General features: G+C 38.0%; 1 protein-coding gene across 3 annotated transcripts in view; it reads left to right on the top strand.

Moving 5' to 3' along the window:
* Positions 1 to 21,157, top strand: part of PDS5A (PDS5 cohesin associated factor A) — a 170,405-nt gene that overhangs the window by 66,994 nt on the left and 82,254 nt on the right. For all 3 annotated transcript variants that reach the window (XR_012434793.1, XM_045392268.2, XM_065544884.2), the window contains exons 9-16: positions 2,476 to 2,591; positions 5,543 to 5,637; positions 7,282 to 7,427; positions 11,451 to 11,602; positions 13,173 to 13,286; positions 15,104 to 15,185; positions 16,558 to 16,606; positions 16,859 to 16,998. Coding sequence is in view for 2 of the 3 variants with exons in the window: in XM_045392268.2 (XP_045248203.1) it covers positions 2,476 to 2,591; positions 5,543 to 5,637; positions 7,282 to 7,427; positions 11,451 to 11,602; positions 13,173 to 13,286; positions 15,104 to 15,185; positions 16,558 to 16,606; positions 16,859 to 16,998 (894 nt within the window). In the remaining variant the exon portion in view is untranslated. The remainder of the gene's footprint in view (positions 1 to 2,475; positions 2,592 to 5,542; positions 5,638 to 7,281; positions 7,428 to 11,450; positions 11,603 to 13,172; positions 13,287 to 15,103; positions 15,186 to 16,557; positions 16,607 to 16,858; positions 16,999 to 21,157) is intronic.

The following is a 21,157-nucleotide window of genomic DNA, read 5'->3' as shown; positions in this document are numbered from 1 at the left end:
TTGCTCCTTTGATATTTGTAAAAGTTTAATACTGCCTTGAAGTCTTGGGCTCAAGTGATCCTCTTGTCTCAGTCTCTTGAGGAGCTGGGACTATAGGTATACCTCACCATTCCTGGTAATATATATATATATATATTTTTTTTTTGGTTGAGGGGGTTCTCAATATGTTGCCCAGCTGGTCTCAAATTCCTGGCCTAATGCAATTCTCCTGTCTTGGCCTCAGATTACTGAGAAGGCATGAGCCACTGAGTCTGGTCAAGGAGTGTATTTTGACTTTTACAAATAGCAGAGGGGCGAGTTTTCAGTTAGTTTTACTTCTGTGGTTAATAGATGTTAAATGTCACCTCGTTTGAAATAATCACCGATCTACTAAAATAGTTACTTGCTATTAGAATAAAATTTCCATATATTATTTCATATTTAAGGGACAGATTACTTTTTCTTTAAGAAATAAATCATATTGGCTAGTAAATTGAACTTATTAGAAGGTTGTGCTACTCTGCATTATTGTCACCTTGCTTGAGAAAAATTTTGTCAAAGAAAATCAGGCTGGGCCAAGTGCCGTAGCTCGTACCTGTGTAATCCCAGCACTTTGGGAGGTGGAGGCAGGCAGATCTCTTGAGCCCAGGAGTCTGAGACCAGCTTGAGCAACATGGTGACACCCATCTCTACAAAAAATACAGAAATTAGCCAAGGATAATGGCACACACCCATAGTCCCAGCTACTCAGGAGGCTGAGGTGGGAGGATGGCTTGAGCCTGGAAGGTGGAGGTTATAGTGGACTGAGGTTGCTCCACTGTACTCCAGCCTGGGTGATAGAGCCAGACCCAGACCTTGTCTCACAAAAAAAAAGAGAAAGAAAATCAGGCCAGGTGTGGTACCTCATGTCCATATAATCCCAGCATTATGGGAGGCTGAGATGGGAGGCTTGCCTGAGGCCAGGAGTTCAAGACCAACCTTGTCAACGTGGTAAGATTCTGTCTCTATAGAAAAATAAAAAATTAGCCAGGTGTGGTGATGCACACCTGTATGTCCAGCTACTCAGGAGGCCAAGGTGGGAGGATCACTTGAGCCCAGGAGTTCAAGGCTGCAGTGAGCCATGATCATGCCAGTGTACTCTAGCCTGGGCAACAGAACAAGAGTCTACCTCATTTTTTAAAAAAATCATTTTTGTCATTTATAATTAAAATAGTTAATACTTGATGTAATTTTCATTTTTACATTGGTTAAGTGTGCCTGTTTTACCCACAAAACCCCTGTTCTTGAGCGTTAAAACATTCATAAGGAAAATATTTTATCCTGTGGTCTTTATTTTTCTATTTTTACTTCTCTTTTGCCAAAAATATTTTGTTTATTGGATATCTGGTATTGCTTTAGCCACATATTGTATGTGAACACCTAAAAAAAAAATTAGCAGTTGCTTTTAGATGTTGTGTTTATTTTCCTAGCGAATATGATTTTTGAAAAGTTTCACACAACATATGGTTTCAGAATAACTTATTTTACATTAAAGCGTGGCATCACCACTGAAACTGAAACAGAATTTTTATCACATATACTGTTTCAGGATAAGAAAATAAGAGACTCTTACTAGAAAACAATGAAGTTTTGCTTTTTTATAGTATTTAAGTTGACCTTCAGATCGTCTTTTTGATTCTTGGGCTGCTATTAAAATGAGTTTCCACGAATCATGAAATTCTGTAGTATCGTATTCACCAGTCAGTAGGGGATTCTTCATTAAAACTTTGTATATCGGCCAGGCGCGGTGGTTCATTCCCATAATCCCAGCACTTTGGGAGGCTGAGGCGGGTAGGTCACAAGTTCAGGAGTTCGAGACCAGCCTGGCCAAGATGGTGAAACCCCATCTCTACTAAAAATGTGAAAATTAGCCGGGCGCAGTGGTGGATGCCTGTAATCCCAGCTATTCGAGAGGCTGAGGCAGGAGAATCTCTTGAATCTGGGAGGCAGAGGTTGCAGTGAGCTGAGATCGCGCCACTGCACTCTAGCTTGGGAGACAGAGCAAGACTCCTCAAAAAAAAAAAAAACTTTGTATATCAAAACTTGAATTGATGTGTATTTATGTTGGAATGTAAATTGCAGATTTCCTATAAAGTAAGCTTATTAGGGTGGTAACTGTAGCTTTGTCCTTCATAGACGTTTTTATAGGGTTCGTAATGTTAAAAGTGAATCATATGTCTGTATTTACAATGTCCATAACCAGTGTATAGAATGCAGTTAATCAGTGAAGTAGACATAAATTAGCAGTTGAGAAGGTGTGAAATAAGAGCAAAAACCCAGATGATCTAACATGAAATCAAATCAATTTCTGCATAGTAAATGAGGACATATGATATTTTAAACTTCTCACAGTTATAAGCAGAAATATGAAATTGTATCTTCTTGAGAATGTTTCAAGATATTTTCTGTAATCTGATGAATAAAGCTCAAGCTTCACTTTCTGTTTTCCCTTCTTAGAGCAATGATGGAGAAGAGCGATTAGCTGTTGTTCGACTTCTAGCTAAATTGTTTGGCTCCAAAGATTCCGATTTGGCAACACAGAATCGTCCTCTTTGGCAATGTTTTCTTGGAAGGTAAGAGAACATATAATTCTGATGTTTATATTTTGGAAAATAGTCAGTAGGGTGCAGTCCACCTGATTAAAACTATACATATCAGAACTTTCTTTGATAGATGTTGGTTTCATTGTCATCTGTGTTGCCATCCTTCTTACGGAATAAATTGTAGGAAAAATTTTTTATGGAGAAAGCTTAGTATTTTATCTGTGTAACACTTTTTAACTTCTTGTTAAAATAATGTCATGGCCAGGCCTGGTGGCTCATACCTATAATCCCAGCACTCTGGGAGGCTGAGGTGGGCAAATCACTTGAAGTCAGGAGTTCAGGAAACCAGCCTGACCAACTTGGTGTCTCTACTAAAAATACAAAAATTAACTGGGGGTGGTGACCGGCACCTGTAACCACAACTAGTCAAGAGGCTGAGGTGGGAGAATCCTTGAACCCGGGAGGCGGAGGTTGCAGTGAGTGAGATCGAGCCACTGCATTCCAGCCTGAGTGACAGAGTGAGACTCCATCTCCAAAAAAAAAGAAAATTAGAATACATAGACAGCATTGCAGTATATTCTAAGTCTTAAGATTTTTAAATCATGAAGCTGAATACATACAGATCCAAATTTAAGAACCTGTGCCATTTGTCAGCCTACCAACTTTTTCATTTACTAGTGCTTGCCTTTTGGGTCTGTAACTTATCTGAACACACTGTATGCTGTTTTTTAACTAATTTGGTATAATTGTATAATTTTTAAATGGAAAATATTATTGCCCTTAACTCAGATAGTTTTTAATGTTTCTTCTCAAGAGCTTAGAATGACTGAATTCTATTTGGCTTGGTAGTAGTGTTGACAAATTTATGAAATTCATTACATTCCTCCTTGCGTTCCATTTACCTGTTTTGCTTTTAAAGCTGATTGGAAAGTAGATATTTACTATTAATATTCTGGAGATGTTTGAGATTCCCCATTATTTAGTTCAACTGATTCAGAAGTTGGCGCCAGAATTTTTCTTGATGTAAATTCACCACAATAGTTCTCATACTAATCCTAGGTTCTGAGAAATCTCTGACAAGGCCATAATGCTATCTTAGCAGTTACTTGCCCAGAACATGCCATTTTGAAGGCCTTATAGGAATAAATGCTAAATATTTGAATAGCTAAATGTGACTCCATGAGAATTTTGAATGGTAGGAATGAAGCAACTGCACTTTCAAAGTTGTGGGGGAAGGAATTCCCTATCCCAGGATGGACATCAAATATTTTTTGTAAATAATTTAAGCAAAAATGTAAGGCTTCATTTTTACTTGGGTTACTTATGAAAATGAAATCACCCGTAGTAGGTTTCTGACACTGATTATTTTACACTCACTGCTAACTGTAGTGGTGTCTCTGATCCAGAGAAACAATTCATAGTCTGCAGTATTATTTTCCATAATTATAACTTACATATTTTCCATAATTAAGTGTTTTGAGACTTTGTATTTACTTGATCATTAATAATGTATAATTTTTCTCTGCCAGCTAGAGAATTATAAATCCTAAATGCAAGATTTTATTAAGACATGAAAATTATATCTGGGTAAGAAAGTAGGAGGCCATAGACATTAAGACATTTATTAAACAACTTTCTTTTACTTGGTTATTTCATGAGATCATTTCAAAAATAAAAATATTTCCAGCTATTTCAGATTACATTATTTATCATTAATCAGCATATTTTAAAAGTTGCCTAATAATCTTTTTAAATTTGAGGGTTCCTTACCTTATCCTTAACATGTGCAATTTTGAGTCTACATATTGTGTTGCGTGTTAATTGAATTTGTACACATACTAGACCTTTAAAAGAGCATTGTAATACAAGGTGGTGCTGGCCAAAAGAAACTGACGTCAGGCAGTGCAACACACATTTTTTTTTTTTTTTTGAGACGGAGTCTTCCTTTGTCGCCCAGGCTGGAGTGCAGTGACGTGATCTCTGTTCACCGCAACCTCTGCCTCCCAGGTTCAAGCAATTCTCCTGCCTTGGCCTCCCGAGTAGCTGGGATTACAGGCACCCGCCACCACGCCTGGGCTAGTAACACATTTTCTGCACTCATCTTTGAACTTCCAGATCTGCCCCTTATATATGGTTTGCTCTCTACCTCAAGTTCACCAGTGTTTGTCTCATATAAACCTTTTGTCTTGTTTTGTTTTGAGACAGGGTCTGTTACCCAGGTTGGAGTGCAGTGGCACAATTATGGCTCACTGCAGCCTCGACCTCCCAGGCTCAAGCAGTCCTTCTACCTCACCCTCCCGAGTAGCTGTGAGACTACCGGGGAGTGCCTCCACGCCCAGCTAATTTTTGTGTTTTTTTGTAGAGACAGGGCTTTGCTATGTTTTCAAGGCTGATCTTGAACTCGTGAGTGCAAGCAGTCCACCCACCTCAGCTTACTGAGTAGTAGCTGGGACTACAGGGGCATGCCACCATGCCTGCCTAATTTTTTTATATTTATAGAGACAGGGTTTTGCCATGTTTGCAAGGCTGGTCTTAAACTCGTGGGCACAAGCAATCTGCCTGTCTCCGCCTCCCAAAGTGCTGTGATTACAGGTGTCAGCCACCGTGCCTGGAATCTCCTATAAACTTATTCTTCAAGAAGATTTTGTGTGTTTTGAATATTTTTACTTTGTAGCATAATATTAAGCTCTCAAATTATAACTCCATAAAGTGTATAGTTTGGTTTGAGGGATGTGTTTGTTTATACTGTTTTTTGTTAGTTTTAGCATGGTAAAGAAATTGTTTGTGAAAATGTTTTTGTGAAATTGTGTCGTTTCACCTTGTAGTGTACTTTATATTCTTCCTCCAGAATACCTTAGCTCATAACAAATTATCTAATCAGTAACTATTGTTGTGTATAAGCATTTTCATGTTAGATATACCTGATTTGAGAATAATTTTTTTGCCTTACAATTAATGTTTAGCAATCTTTTTCTATGTAGATTTAATGACATTCATGTTCCTGTGAGATTAGAAAGTGTGAAATTTGCCAGTCATTGTTTAATGAATCACCCAGATTTAGCGAAGGATCTCACAGGTAAGTTAGCTGGTTTATTAGAGATATTAGCATAATCATAAAACTGTTTTGTAGATACAGCTTGTGACCTAACTTCACTTTCCAGCTAGATTTTAACTCTAGTATGGTCTCGGGTTTTCATTTGTTGTACACTAAGAAATGATTTCATGTTCATGTAATAAAATTACACTTAAAATCTTTTTATTTATTTGTTTGTTTAAAAGAAAGGCTTTCAGTCCTGGGCTCAAGTGACCTCTCACTTTGGCATCCCGAGTATTACAGGCAGGCGCTACAATGCCCAGCTTAAAATCTTCATATTTTAATCCTTTGAGATTTTTTGAAAATCATAATTTAAGGAAGTAGCGTATTTCTTAAGGCATTGGATTTGGGTAGAAATCATTAAGTCTATTTAATTAAATATAGTGGCATTTAATAATAAGTGGGAACACGATTATCTTCTGCACTAGACTAGAATTTTTCATTCTTTTGAATCTAGAGCATTTAAATCTACCTGTTTGGTAGCAGCACATAAGTGGTTTTATCAACAGGCTGTTATTTACCAAAAAGAACAGGGGAAACAACATTTTTTTTGTTTAGATTTAGTTTGTATTATAAATTATTTAAGAATTTTTAAAGATATTATAAAATAGTCTGGATTTTATATTGTGTAATTTGCAGGTATATACCTATCAGTTAAATTGCCATAAGCATTTTCACTGTTTTTCTTTTAAGCCTTTTAATTTGTAACTGAAATTCAAACTGACATAGATCAGATACTGCATTGTGAATTGACTTTTCCAGGATAACTGATGAAAATACATTATTAAAATGTCACTATAGGCGTCGTGGCTCACGGGTGTAATCCCCTGCACATTGGGAGGCCAAGGCAGGTATATCACTTGAGGCCAGGAGGTCAAGACCAGCCTGGCCAACATGGTGAAACCCCATCTCTACTAAAAATACAAAAATTAGCCAGGCATGGCAGATACCTGTAATCTAAGCTACTCGGAGGCTGAGGTACGAAAATTGCTTGAACCTGGGCAGCAGAGGTTGCAGTGCACCGAGATCACTCTATTGCACTCCAGCCTGGGTGACAGAGTAAGACTGTTTCAAAAAAAAAAAAAAGAAGTAACTATAAAGTATTTTATTTTATTTTATTTATTTTTTGATACAGGGCCTCACTCTGTTACGCAGGCTGGAGCGCAGTGGCTCGATATTGGCTCACTGCAGCCTTGACCACTGGGCTCAAGTGATCCTCCCTCCTTAGCCCCGCAAGTAGCTGGCACTGCAGGGCCAGGCCACTACACTTCTGGCTAATGAGTTTTTTTATTTGGTAATTTTCATATAGATGGGGTTTTGCCATGTTGCATAAGCTGGTATGAACTCTTGAGCTTGTGTGACCTGCCTGCCTCAGCCTCCCTAAGTGCTGGTATTACAGTTGTGGGCCACTACACCTGGCCAACTTTGGAGTTTTAAGTGCAGTTTTGTGATTACAGTAGAGTACTGCTGCTGTAAAAATAACATGATTTAATTTCATTTCATATTTTATAAACATTGCTTTAGTATGGACAAAAACTTAACATATTTCTGTTCTTTTTTTGCCATTCCAAATCATGACAAATTACACAGCTAACATTTAGCCTAAGTTTTTTTCTCTTATTACAGAATATTTAAAGGTTAGATCACATGATCCAGAAGAAGCTATTCGTCATGATGTCATTGTTACTATAATAACAGCTGCCAAGAGGGACCTGGCCCTAGTAAATGATCAGCTGCTTGGCTTTGTAAGGGAAAGAACACTGGATAAACGGGTAAAATCTGAGGCATTTTATTCTTCTGTAATTTACTGTTTAAATTGCTAAATACAATTGGGTACCATTTTCTGTTACATTTAATGTCTTTCTGTGTGAAAATCAAATTAATAACAATGATAAAGAGCTCCTAATTTGTATGTTTCCTGCATATCTTTTAATTATCCTTATGAGTAAATACATGAGATTCTATACTTTTTGAGATCTTAAGCATGGGTTTCTTTTCTAGCATACCTTTATAAGAGAACCACTAAGTTAATCAAAATTTTACCTTTTTATTTACATGATGAGTTTCGAAAGAATAACAATTGATCATATATTCTTATAGTTAACGTTTTCACATATGACTTTCTTGTATAACTTAGCTGTGTCTGTCATTCATTGAACTAAAGAATATCACTTCCTAAGAAAGTGACGTTTACATAGTGATGTACCAAGCTAAGGACGATAGTGATGGTTACATGTTTAGTTATTTTTCCTGTGATTTTCTCCATTTGATGCAGTTGAAAATATGGATTGCTGGGCGCGGTGGCTCATGCCTGTAATCCCAGCACTTTGGGAGGCCAAAGCGGGTGGATCATGAGGTCAGGAGATCGAGACCATCCTGGCTAACACGGTGAAATCCCGTCTCTACTAAAAATACAAAAAATTAGCCAGGCGTGGTGGCGGGCGCCTGTAGTCCCAGCTGAGGCAGGAGAATGAGGCAGGAGAATGGTGTGAACCTGGGAGGCGGAGCTTGCGGTGAGCCGAGATTGAGGCACTGCACTCCAGCCTGTGCAACAGAACGAGACTCCATCTCAAAAAAAAAAAAAAGAAAACATGGATTGATAAGGAAAAGGATAAGTAGTGCTAAGAATACAACTAACGAATAGGGTCATGTGTAAACAAGAGACATACCTGTAAGGCAGGCCGATTAGGCCTAACATTTCTAACATGTTTCATGATTGCCTTGCAACATACTATTATTTTATTTGAGGTGTAGTTAAAAATTACTTTCCTCTGCAAATGACTATTATAGTTTCAGGGTAGAAAAATAATTGGTTTTGGTTTTAAAATATAGAAAGAGGTATTATTTAAGTTTTTACTTTTAAAATTGTCATAGGAGCCAGATGTTTAAAAAAAGGTGGATACTTTTTAACTTGTTCAACAGTGTTAGTAATTCTAACTTTGAAGATTTTTTTTCCCTTGGCTTTAATTTAAATGAAATTACTCTCCCCCTAGTGGTTATTTGACATTCCTCCCTTCCCCCTTTTAAAAAAGTTTCACTACTATTACAGTTTTTTCATAGTTTCAGAAAGTTGAATAAATGAATCTTCCTAACTGAAACTGTACGATGTGGTAACAGTAACACCTACTGGATATTTTCTGACCCAGATTTTGGTTTAATAAGTTAGATGACCTTTATAGCCTTTCTGGAAAAAAATTATTTTGTCTCTAGAAATTTGGGAACAGGATTTCATCTTAAGATTTTATTGCTCGTGTTTTTTTTTTTATTTCATGTAAGAAATGTCAAAATGCTTTTGCTAATCTGTTATATAGGGACAAAATTTTATTCCATCTAATAAGTGGCCTAAAAAATGAGAAAATGATACAAAACATTTATAAGAAAGTATTGACTTAAATACACCAAAGATAACATACTCCCACCCACCTCTCTTTTTTAGAGGTGACGTGTTGCTATGTTACCCAGGCTGAACTTGAACTCTTGGATTCAAGTGATCCTCTTGCTTCATTCTCCTGAATAGCTGGTACTGCAGACACCCACCACCACACTCAGCTGCTTCTGCTGCTGCTTCTGCTTCCTCTTCCTTTTCCTCCTCCTCCTCTTCCTCTTCCTCATCTTCCTCATCCTCCTCCTTTTCCTCCTCCTACTCTTCCTCCTCCTCTTCTTCTTTTAATACACAGATACATTTTTTTACTACTATTTTTCTTACATCTTATGATGATCCTCATTCTGAGTTTTTATGGTCTCCTTTCCTGTCTCTTTTTTCACAGCCTTTCTTTCCTACCCTATTAAACCTTCCCAACCTCTAAAAGTCCCAAAGAGTCTTCTGCTAACTAGCTAAATCGTTTGCCTTTTAGGCTTGCAAGGTAAGGGCGTTCACTTACGGTGATCACTAAGGTCTTTTTTTTTTTTTTTTTTTTTTTTTTTTTGAGACAGGGTCTCACTTTGTTGCCCTGGCTTGAGTGCAGTAGTGTAATCTCAGCTCACTGCACCCTCCTCTTCCCAGGCTCAAGTGATCCTCCCACCTCAGTCTCCCAAGGAGCTGGCACTACAGGTGTGCGCCACTACTCTTGGCTAATTTTTGTATTTTTTGTAGAGACGGGGTTTCACCATGTTGCCCAAGCTGGTCTCGAACTTCTGGGCTCAAGGGATCTGTACCTGTTTCTACCTCCACCTCCCAAAGTGTTGGGATTACAGGCGTTAGCCTGTTCTCTCTTTTGGGAACTCTTTAATTTGATGTTGAAATTCTTGGACTGATAGTTTGATTTTCTTATCTTTGTTGTTTTACTTCATCTCCATTTTTAATTTCCAAAAGCACCTCTCATTATCTAATTTTTCCTTTTTTTTTCTTTTCTTTTTATTTTTTAAATCATTTTCCTCAGGTTGAATTAATTTTTCTAACTTCCTTTCTCCCTGCCTCTTTTCCTTTTTTTCTTCCCTCCTTTCCTTCCTTCTTCCTTGCTTTCTTCCCTCCTTTTCTCCCTGCCTCTCTCCCTACCTTCCTTCCTTTCTTCCTCAGAGGAATTGAGTCTTATTTTATGGTGTAAAATCTTATCTCCCTGAGAATATTTGAAAGTGTCTTCTACTGCCTGTATTATCTCTGTTTCTGCTGAGTCCTGTTTTCCTCTTCTGGCCTGTTTGTTTTAGTCCCTCTCGTTTACTGTTGAAAGCGTTCCTCAAAGGTCTGATGATCCTTGAATATTTGGTCAGTTTTTTGTTTTTTGTTTTTTTGTTGAGACAGAGTCTCACTGTGTCGCCCACGCTTGAGTGCAGTGGTGTAATATTGGCTCACTGCAACCTTTTCCTCTCAGGCTGAAGTGATTTTCCTGCCTCAGCCTTCCAAGTAGCTGGAATTACAGGTGTGTGCCACCATGCCCAGCTAATTTTAGTGTTTTTAGGAGAGACTGGGTTTCACCATGTTGACCAGGCTGGTCGTGAACTCCTGACCTCAGGTGATCCGCCCGCCTCAGCCTCCCAAAGTGCTAGGATTACAGGTGTGAGCCACCATGCCCACCCTTGGTCAGATTTTTAACTGAATGCCTGCACAGCTGATTGGAAGCTCTGTGTGAGTAGGCAGGTTTTGTCAGCTTGTGAGCGTATTTTTAGAGTGACTGGGTAGTCAGCCAACTCAACTCCTAGATTCACTACAATTTTAGATTTACTAGGATTTTAGATTCACTGGGTAGTCAGTTCCCCAAGTCCTGAGCTCAAGTGATCCACCTGCCTTGGCCTTCCACAGTGCTGGGATTACAGGTGTGAGCCACCGTGCCTGGCCCAGAATTCTTGATAGTGAACTTTGTTCTTATCCGAAGTTAACATCTAAAGGGATGTAACTGGCAATTAAAACATTCCAGATAATAGGGGTTTTGTTTGCAAGGAAAATTAAATCACCTCTAAAACTTGGTGAATTTTCTTTCAATAGAATCAAATGAAATCTCCCGTAAGATTATTACTGGTTTTCAAGGGAAATAAAAAATCACTAGCCTGTAGTTCTAGCTACTCGGGATGCTAAGGCAGGAGGATTATTTAGCCCAGGAATTTGAGACAAACCTAGGCAACGTAACAAAACCCCATTTCTTTAAAAAGAAAAAAGTAGATCATTAGCAATATTTGCATTGGAAAATTTCTAAATAGGAACAGATTCAAAATTGTTTGTAAAGCCTTTTATGAAGAGAAATAATGTGCCAGTTTATAAAGGCACACATAAGATTGTACAACCTAATGAACCCAAGGCAATCTTTGGAAATTAGTACAGAGTTTTGTTATCTTTCTCATCTAATAAATTTTATGCTTTTTAGTGGCGAGTAAGAAAAGAAGCTATGATGGGTCTGGCTCAGCTTTATAAGAAATATTGTCTTCATGGTGAAGCAGGAAAGGAAGCTGCAGAGAAAGTCAGCTGGATAAAGGACAAACTTTTGCATATTTATTATCAGAACAGCATTGATGACAAGTGAGTTTAATATGTTGGTAGAATGATTGAGTATAAAACTACTTTTTACTTTAAAAATATCTAATATTTTAGTAATTTCTTATTTTTATGTATTTACTTCATAAATAAAATTAAGTTCATTCAACTTGATTAGTCATTTATTTCTAAGTTTAGAGATAACTTTTTACATATTTTTATATACTGTGTTTAAACAAGACTCTGTCCGTGATTATAAGGTAGCCTTTTAATAGTGAAATAGGCATGGACTTTGGAGTTAGAGACCAAATGTTCACTCTGCCCTTTGTTAGATGTGTATTCTTACAGAGGTTCATTAACTTCTTGTGCACTTCAATTTTATATAAAAAGGAAAAATAATAATGCCTTTCCTATAGGATTATCATGTAGATTAAATAAAATAAAGAATGTAAAGCATCCTAGCCCAATGTGTGGCAAGAGAATACTATTCAGTTAACTACTAGTTACTTTCCTTTTTACACCACTACCAATAGAGGAATTACTAAGTTGTTTTCATTTTCTGAATATTATTTGTAATTCTGTATTGGATCATACAGATGATACTTGGTTTGTGCAGCATAGTTTCTTTTGTTTTGTTTAATTAAGCTAACTTCTTTGGCATCACTGGATATATATTTCATTTGTTAATTAAGAGACCTTGTATATTTTTAATCCAGTGATGTTAAATAATAAAAGCAGGAAGATACAAGCAATATGCACTAGCAAGAAGGATATTCCAGTATTGGTAAGGAATTTAGATTATGGAGAGAAGAATGATCAGATATACACAGGAAAAACTACATTTTCTGGAAGTAATATGAAGCAGGGGGGACCCTGTTTTTAACTATGTGACAACATGGGAAATGGGCTGAACTGGAATCAGAGGAAATTAAGGAGTTTCTTGAGAATTAGCTCTACTGTGGATCATAGCTTTATATGTTACATTAATGAATTTGCTGTTGTTCTAGACTGCTGAAGAGTAGGTGGAACAGCCTAGCACCCTGTATTTAGGAATAACATTTAAGCCTTCTAGAACAAATGTTTCGTACTGACAAATTATAAAGCCACGGATAGTAGCCATGTCTCTGAAGTTAAACTGTACTGAATGTTTTCCAAGGAAGGAAGTCATTATAAACTGATAGCTTCCATTGTATGTGCACACAGAGCTATTATCTTGATATGATATCTTGGCACAAGATGGTTAAAACTTAAAATGTTGGCTGGGTGCGGTGCCTCATGCCCGTAATCCCAGCACTTAGGGACGCTAAGGCAGGTGGATTGCCTGAGCTCAGGAGTTCCAGATTAGCCTTAGCAACATAGGGACACCTTGTCTCTACAAAAAATGTAAAAATTAGCCGGGCATGGTGGCACACGCCTGTAGTCCTAGCTACTGGAGAGGCTGAGGTGGGAGAATTGCTTGAACCTGCGAGGCAGAGGTTGCAATGAGCCAAGGTCGCACCACTGTACTCCAGCCTGGGTGACACGGCAAGAACCCTGTCTCAAAAAAAAAAAAAAAATTGCTTCTTAAAAATAGAATAATTGTGTCACTTAGGTTTTTTTTGTTGTTATTTCCTAGACTGTTGGTAGAGAAAATCTTTGCTCAGTATCTTGTCCCCCACAACCTGGAAACAGAAGAGAGAATGAAATGCTTATATTACTTATATGCTAGTTTGGATCCAAATGCTGTAAAGTAAGTTACTTTTCAAATAACTGCTGTATTTCCTAAGGATTTCATAAAACTACTTCATCTTATCTAATTAATTGTTACTGATTGGGTTGTTGCTGCTTCTATAGTTGAATCAAGAACCTCAGGTAAATATTTATCAACAAAATATTATGATTTATGTTCAGGTCAGTTAACACCAAAAGTATTCTTATTCGTATATGTGAAGGCGTGTTTGGCAGCTGGGTCAGTAGTAGGATGGTTTCAGGTGTTCAAATAAATGACCATGTCAAAATACCTGTGGCTAGTGTCTGAAACTGCTGGTGCTTTATCCTTCCAGACTAAATATTAAGCCTAATAACTGAATACTGATTCTTTGTTGGGTGAACATATTCAGATCTTCTCTATGTAGGATGGCCATATGATTGATGGTCCAGCTGGATTATTTTCAGAGTGAAAGGGATCACTATTGGTATTTTTGCTGAGATAACCAGCATAATCAAACTGTCCCAGGCCAACCAGGATGTGTGGTCATTTCACTTCAATATATACATATATTATGTTGTACATCATATTATATGTAATTTTTGTCAAAAATACATAAAGTAAATGAGTGATGTCATTAAGAATTCTGATCTCAAGATGGAAGGGTCTTTTCAGCCTAGAAGTTTGACTGTCCTGGGCAATGTAGTGAGACTCTGTCTTAAAAAAGAGAGAATTCTGAGTTAGGAATTTGACTGTTTGCCCTTGTGGCTTCTTCAGGTGTTCCTGCATTATTAGATTAAGACTGCATTTTTAGGCCAGGCGTGTTGGCTAACCCCTGTAATCCCAGCACTTTGGGAGGCTGAGGCAGGCAGATCATTTGAGGTCAGGAGTTCGAGACCAGCCTGGCCAACATGGTGAAACCACATCTCTACTAAAAATACAAAAAAGTTAGCTGGCGTGGTGGTACACACCTGTAATCCCAGCTACTAGGGAGGCTGAGGCAGCAGAATTGCTTGAACCCAGGAGGCAGATGTTGCAGTGAGCCGAGATCATCCCATTGTACTCCAGCCTAGGCGACAGAGTGAGACTTGTCTCAAAAATAAAAAGAAAAAAGACTGCCATTTTGGCAGAAGTTCTATTAAGATAGTGTTGTATCGTGGTTACTAATGCCTTTCCTTGCTCAAGGTTTCGATGTTTGTTTACATTTCAAAATATCTGACGAAGAGTGCTTAGAGATTAGTGATTTCTCAGAGCTCTGTCACCTGGGCACCTGGAAATACGGATGGTATTTCTGAGAGAAGAAAATCTGTGTTTCTGGAGAGAAAAAGTTTAGAATGAACACAATAATGCAAATTTGGCATATTGAATCTGCATCATTTTTGATATTTCATTTTTCAAAATAGTCTATAGTGCTTCATGTATACACCTTAGCTTGTATAATAAGGCCTTCATGATTTGATCTGTGTCTGTGGAATGCTCCAGCTTCCTTATGCTCCACACACATGCCCTGTGCTCCAAGCATATACATGGTTTTCAGTTTGTTGTATGTCCCTTACGCTTTGACATTTTCTTTCCTTGTACCAGAACTTTCTAGCTACCTGTATTTAGTACATCTTTCAATCTCTTTATTACCTATTAATCTTTCTAAACCCATCAGATATTTTCTCTCATAAGAAGGCTTATATTTACCATTTGTACTAAATTGTTTTAAATCCTAATAAATATATTTCCCGGTGTTTAAACTTTTAGTTAGATGTGGAAGAGTGGTGTATATACAGCATGCAACAAGAAAGGTTGTAATGCTGAATAATTTCCAGTATTGTTATGTAATGCATTTTTTCATATTCATAACTTTACAGAGCTCTCAACGAAATGTGGAAGTGTCAGAACATGCTTCGGAGTCATGTACGCGAACTATTGGATTTGCACAAGCAGCCTACAGTAGGTTCATGATTTGTTTAAATTCATAGTTTATTATATCACTGTTCAGATTTTCTGTAGTTCTACATAATGAAGCAAGGAAAAAGTATCTCAGGTATTTTATTTTCCAAATGTCAGTTAAATATAATTTCTGTAGTTGTCCAGGCTAAATTTCCATTTAAAATAAATATAACTCTTATTTTCCAGTGTAAGCAAAGAAATGGTGGTTTCTAGTTTATATAAAGTTTTCAGACACTAAGAGTTTATATATAGTTAATCAGTTTTCAAATAATTAAAATTAAATTTCAAGATAAAATTACATTGGACATCATATTTCTTTTTCACTGCCTGATTCATGGTCTCTCAGTGTAGAGTGAATATTCAGATATCAATCCTATAAATATGCCAGTGGCAAACTAAAAGAAATAATGCCGTTAAATTTTTGCAAGGTGGAGAAAAAAACTTTACATTTTTAAGTGTATTTACTAGAATAGGTGTTCTTAACCAGGGGACCATATATACAGACCCCTAAAGGACACATGGATGCTGGAACAGGGGCGGGAAACTTTTTTTTTTTCTTCTCTTAAATACACAGGATCTTAGTCCGTTGCCCAGGCTGTCACATAGTGGCACAGTCACAGCTCACTGCAGCCTCCATGTCACTAGGCTGATCCTCCCACCTCAGCCTTCTGAGTAGCTGGGACTACAGGTGTGCTTCACCATACCCAGATAGGTTTTGTATGTTTTTTGTAGAAGTGAGTTTTCACCATGTTGCCCAGGTTGGTCTCAAAATCCTGGGCTCATGCAGTCCACTTGCCTAGGACTCCCAAATTGCTAGGATTACAGGTGTGAAACACTGCACCTAGCCTGGCAAACTTTGAAATATAAAGTAATGCTTTATGGGATAGAGGAAAGGGAAGTACATTTTAGAAAGGAGGTTTTCCTGAAGTTATTTAAGTAATGGGCCACAAAGTAGCTAACAGAACTCTATTCCAGAAAAAAGAGTTTCTCCTCTTTATATTTTTAATTTTTGTGGCATGTAGTTTCATAGTAATTCTGATATGATAATTTTATATGTTGATTGCTTCATTGATCTTTTTCCAATCTTCTGGCAATGTAACTTTCATGTGAAAGTTGTATACTTGTGTTTTTTTTGGTACCTTCCTCCTAACATCTCCTTTCCTTCTATTTGTCTTAATAGTTGCTACTATGTAATTCTTTGTTGTTAATTTAGTGTATATATGTGGTAAAACCATTTTACATTGAGCAGACTGTGATGAACTTTTTTTTTTTAACTTCATGAAAAATGTACAGTAATGAGTATTGATTTTTGTTACAGAAATTTCTTAACACATATGACTAGTAGTTCTTTTGTTTCTGTTTTAAATTTCAGTCAGAAGCTAACTGTTCTGCCATGTTTGGGAAACTGATGACCATAGCAAGTGAGTATGTTTATTTACTCACTAAACGTGTAATAAATGTCAATACAGACAAACAAATTATTTACCCAGTGGGACTATTGATTTAATGTAAAGTAAAAAAAAACAATCTTTATCTTAATTTTATTTCTAAGAACTAGTTAGGCTGATTTTCTTTTAGTGGCCCCACAATATTTTAGTGGCACCTGTTCTTTAGCTTAGTAGAATAGTTTTTTTTTTTTCCTTCTTTAATATTGATTCTCTTTAATTTTATAGAGAATTTGCCTGACCCCGGGAAAGCACAAGATTTTGTGAAGAAATTTAACCAGGTTCTCGGCGATGATGAGAAACTTCGGTCTCAATTGGAGTTATTAATTAGCCCAACTTGTTCTTGCAAACAAGCAGATATTTGTGTGGTTAGTAAATCATACTTTACGCTTTTTCTCTAGCTTTACTTTCAGAAATATGTATGTCATTAAAGCCTGTTTTACATACAGTGATTTGTATAAATTTAAGAATATCGTGAGCTCTGAATTACTTTGAAGTATATCTGTTGTCAAGTTAATTCTCTATTTACCATTCACTCTCCAGCCACATTCCAGGAAAATAACTAAAGAACTAAGCCAGGGAGATTGGTCTTAGGAATTTTACAAGATAACGTATTTTGTATTTAGTAGACATTCATTGAGTAGTTGATAAGTATTTTCTGAATACTTGCGTGCATGTGCAGTTTCTTCTTTCATGTATTAGAATGGAAATAATCGTCAATAAATTAGTAGTAGTAACATTGCCATATATCTGATTTCATTTATAGATAAAGTAAATTCCTATCTAGACTTTTGTCTTCATTCTACTCTTGAACTCATTTCATATAAAACCAATATTCTTAAAGCTATCAGGAGGGAAAATTTATCCATTCATCTATTCAGCCTTTTTTTTTCCCCCTAAGATAGTCTTGCTTTGTCACCCAGGCTGGAGTACAGTGGCACAGTCATAGTTCACTGCAGCCTTAAACTCCTGTGCTCATGTGATCCTGTACCCCAGCCTTCTGAATAGCTAGAACTATTGGCACACACATCCACACACAGCTAAGTTTCTAAATTTTTTGTAGGCCGTGCACGTTGGCTCACACCTGTAATCCCAGCACTTTGGGAGGCTGAGGTGGGTGGATCACCTGAGGTTGGGAGTTCGAGACCAGCCTGGATAACATGGTGAAACCCTATCTCTACTAAAAATATAGAAATTTGCCAGTTGTGGTGGTACATGCCTGTAATCTGAGCTACTCATGAGGCTGAGACAGGAGAATCGCTTGAACTCGGGAGGTGGAGGTTGCAGTGAGCTGAGATCATGCCATTGCACACCAGTCTGGGTGACCGAATGAGACTGTCTCAAGAAAAGGAAAAAATATATGTTGCCCAGGGTGGTCTCAAACTCCTTCAAGTGATCTTCTCACCTCACTGCAACCTCCACCTCCTGGGTTCAGACGATTCTCGTGCCTCAGCCTTCCGAGTAGCTGAGATTACAGGCATATGCCATCACATCTGGCTAATTTTTGTATTATTAGTAGAGACGGGTTTTCACCATGTTGGCCAGGCTGATCTTGAACTCCTGACCTCAGGTGATCCACCCACCTCAGCCTCCCAAAGTGCTGGGATTACAGGCATGAGCCACACACCCAGGCAAAAGATTCTTGATGTATCTAAAATCATATACTGCATAGCAACGTTTTGGCCAAAGATAAGACCACGTATATTTTGGGAGTCCCATAAGATTATAACAGAGTTCGGATTGATGGGTGTAGCAAACCACTATGGCACATGTATACCTATGTAACAAACCTGCACATTCTGCACATGTATCCCATAACTTAAAGTTTAAAAAACAAACAAACAAAAAAAAGATTATAACAGAACTGAAGGATTCCTATCACCTAGTGACATCTTGGTGATCCTGACCTTGTGTAGGCCTAGGCTACTTTGTGTGGTTGTATCTTACTTTTGCACCAAAAAAAGTTTTAAAACTTTTTTTTTTTTTTTTTTAAACAGGGTTTTGCTCTGTCACCCAGACTGGAGTGCAGTGATGTAATAAGGCCCACTGCATCCTCAGCCTCCTGGGTTCATGTGATCCTCCCACTTCAGTCTTCTGAGTAGCTGGGACTATAGGCACATGCCACCATGCCCAGCTAATTTTTTATTTTTTTTTAGAGACAGGTTTCTCCGTGTTGTCCAGGCTAGTCTGGAACTCCTGAGCTCAAGAAACCTACCTGCCTCAGCCCCACAAAGTATTGGGATTACAGGTGTCAGCCACCACATGCAGCCAAAATAATTTTTAATAGAAGCTAGTAGGATAAGGATATAAGGAAAGAAAACATTTTGTGTACAGCTGTACAATGTGTGTTTTAAGCTAAGTGTTACTACAAAAGAGTCAAAAAGCTGAAAAAGAAAAAAAAGACCAGTACTTTGGCTCACACCTGTAATCCCAGCACTTTGGGAGGCCTAGGCAGGAGGATCACTTGAAGCCAGGAGTTTGAGACCAACCTGGGCAATATATCAAGACCCCAGCCTCTACAAAACATTAAAGAAAAATAGCTGCATGTGGTGGTGCACACCTATAGTCCTGACTACTCCAGAGGCCGAGACAGGAGGGTCACTTGAGCCCAGGAGTTTAAGCCTACAGTGAGCTTAAATGGAATACATCGCTGCATTCCAGCCTGGGTGACAGAACAAGATCCTGTCTCCAAAAAGTTTTTTAAAAGTTAAAAAAAAGCCCGGCCAGGCGCAGTGGCTCACACCTATAATCCCAGCACTTTGGGAGGCCAAGGTTGGCGGATCATGAGGTCAGGAGATCGAGACCATCTTGGCTAACACAGTGAGACCCTGTCTCTACTAAAAATACAAAAAAAAAAAAAAAAAAAAAAATTAGCCGGGCATGGTAGCGGGTGCCTGTAGTCCCAGCTACTCTGGAGGCTGAGGCAGGAGAATCGCGTTAACTCAGGAGGTGGAGCTTGCGGTGAGCTGAGATAGTGACACTGCGCTCCAGCCTGGGCGACAGAGCAAGACTCTGTCTCCAAAAAAAAAAAGCCCTTGAGGTTTAGTAAAAATACTACAAAAAAGCTGGGATAATTCATCATTGAAGAAAGAAAACAAGTTTAAATAAATTTAGTGCTGCCTAAGTGTACAGTGTTTATAAAGTCTACAGTAGTGTACAGTAATGTCCTATTTCTTCATATTCACTCACCACTTACCCACTGACTTACTCAGATCAACTTCCAGTACTGTAAGCTTCATTTATGATAAGTGCTCTTTATGTAGGTGTACTGTTTTTTATCTTTTATGTGGCATTTTTATTATATGGTTTATATTATGTTTTTTTGTTGTTGTTTTTTTTTTTGTTTTTGAGACGGAGTCTCACGCTGTTGCCCAGGCTGGAGTGCAGTGGCGCGATCTCGGCTCACTGCAAGCTCCGCCTCCTGGGTTCACGCCATTCTCCTGCCTCAGCCTCCTGAGTAGCTGGGACTACAGGCGCCCGCCACCGCGCCTGGCTAATTTTTTGTATTTTTAGTAGAGACGGGGTTTCACTGTGGTCTCGATCTCCTGACCTTGTGATCCGCCCGCCTCGGCCTCCCAAAGTGCTGGGATTACAGGCTTGAGCCACCGTGCCCGGCATGTTTTTATCTTTCATATTTTTACCCTATGTTTAGATAATGTTTACACAAATACCACTGTGTTACAGTTCCCTATGGTATTTAGCATAGTAACATGCTGTACAATTTTGTAGTATAGAAGTAGTACACTAGACTGTTTAGGTTTGTGTGCATGTACTCTGATGCTCACATGATGAAATTGCCTTAACAACACATTTCTCAAAATCTGTCTCCACCGTTGAGTAATGGATAATTCTTTGTGTTTGTGGGCGGGGGGAGGGTATATATTTCTCCGTATAAGGGCCCCGCCCTGCCCTATTGGATTTAAATAAATAATCCTTCTTACAATATTACGCATAAACGTCAAGTACTATGCTTGGGACCAGGCTTATAGAGACAAATAAGAGAAATTTAATTTCAATTACATAGGTCTAACTTTGTTCTAGAAAGGATTAGAGTTGATAGTTTTAAAATAACTTATAAAGGATACAGACTATATTAGATGTATATGCAAAGAGGTCTAGCTGCCTAGAACATGTATCTTTTATTCAGCATAGAGATCTGAATACCATTACAAATACCAATAATTAGGAGGACATGGGGAGGAAAACCAATTTAGGGAAGAGTAAAGAGTGCGCTTGTCTCTCAGGGCTAGGAATGTGGTTGTGCCAAATTCCCAGACTGCCTCAACCTTTGCATTTGCACTTCTTTTTAAAATTCTATTTACTTTTTTATTTTTTTGAGATAGGGTCTTGCTCTGTCACCCAGGCTGGAGTGCAATGACACAATCTCAGCTCACTGTAACCTCTGCATCTAGGGCTCAAATGATCTTCCTGCCTCAGCCTCCCAAGTAGCTGGCACTACAGGCATGCACCATCATGCCTGACTAATTTTTGTATTTTTAGTAGAGACGAGATTTCACCATGTTGCCC

The sequence above is a fragment of the Macaca fascicularis genome, chromosome 5 (assembly GCF_037993035.2).
Source record: "Macaca fascicularis isolate 582-1 chromosome 5, T2T-MFA8v1.1".
Taxonomy (NCBI): Eukaryota; Metazoa; Chordata; class Mammalia; order Primates; family Cercopithecidae; genus Macaca; species Macaca fascicularis.
This window is presented reverse-complemented; position numbering and strand designations above follow the sequence as displayed.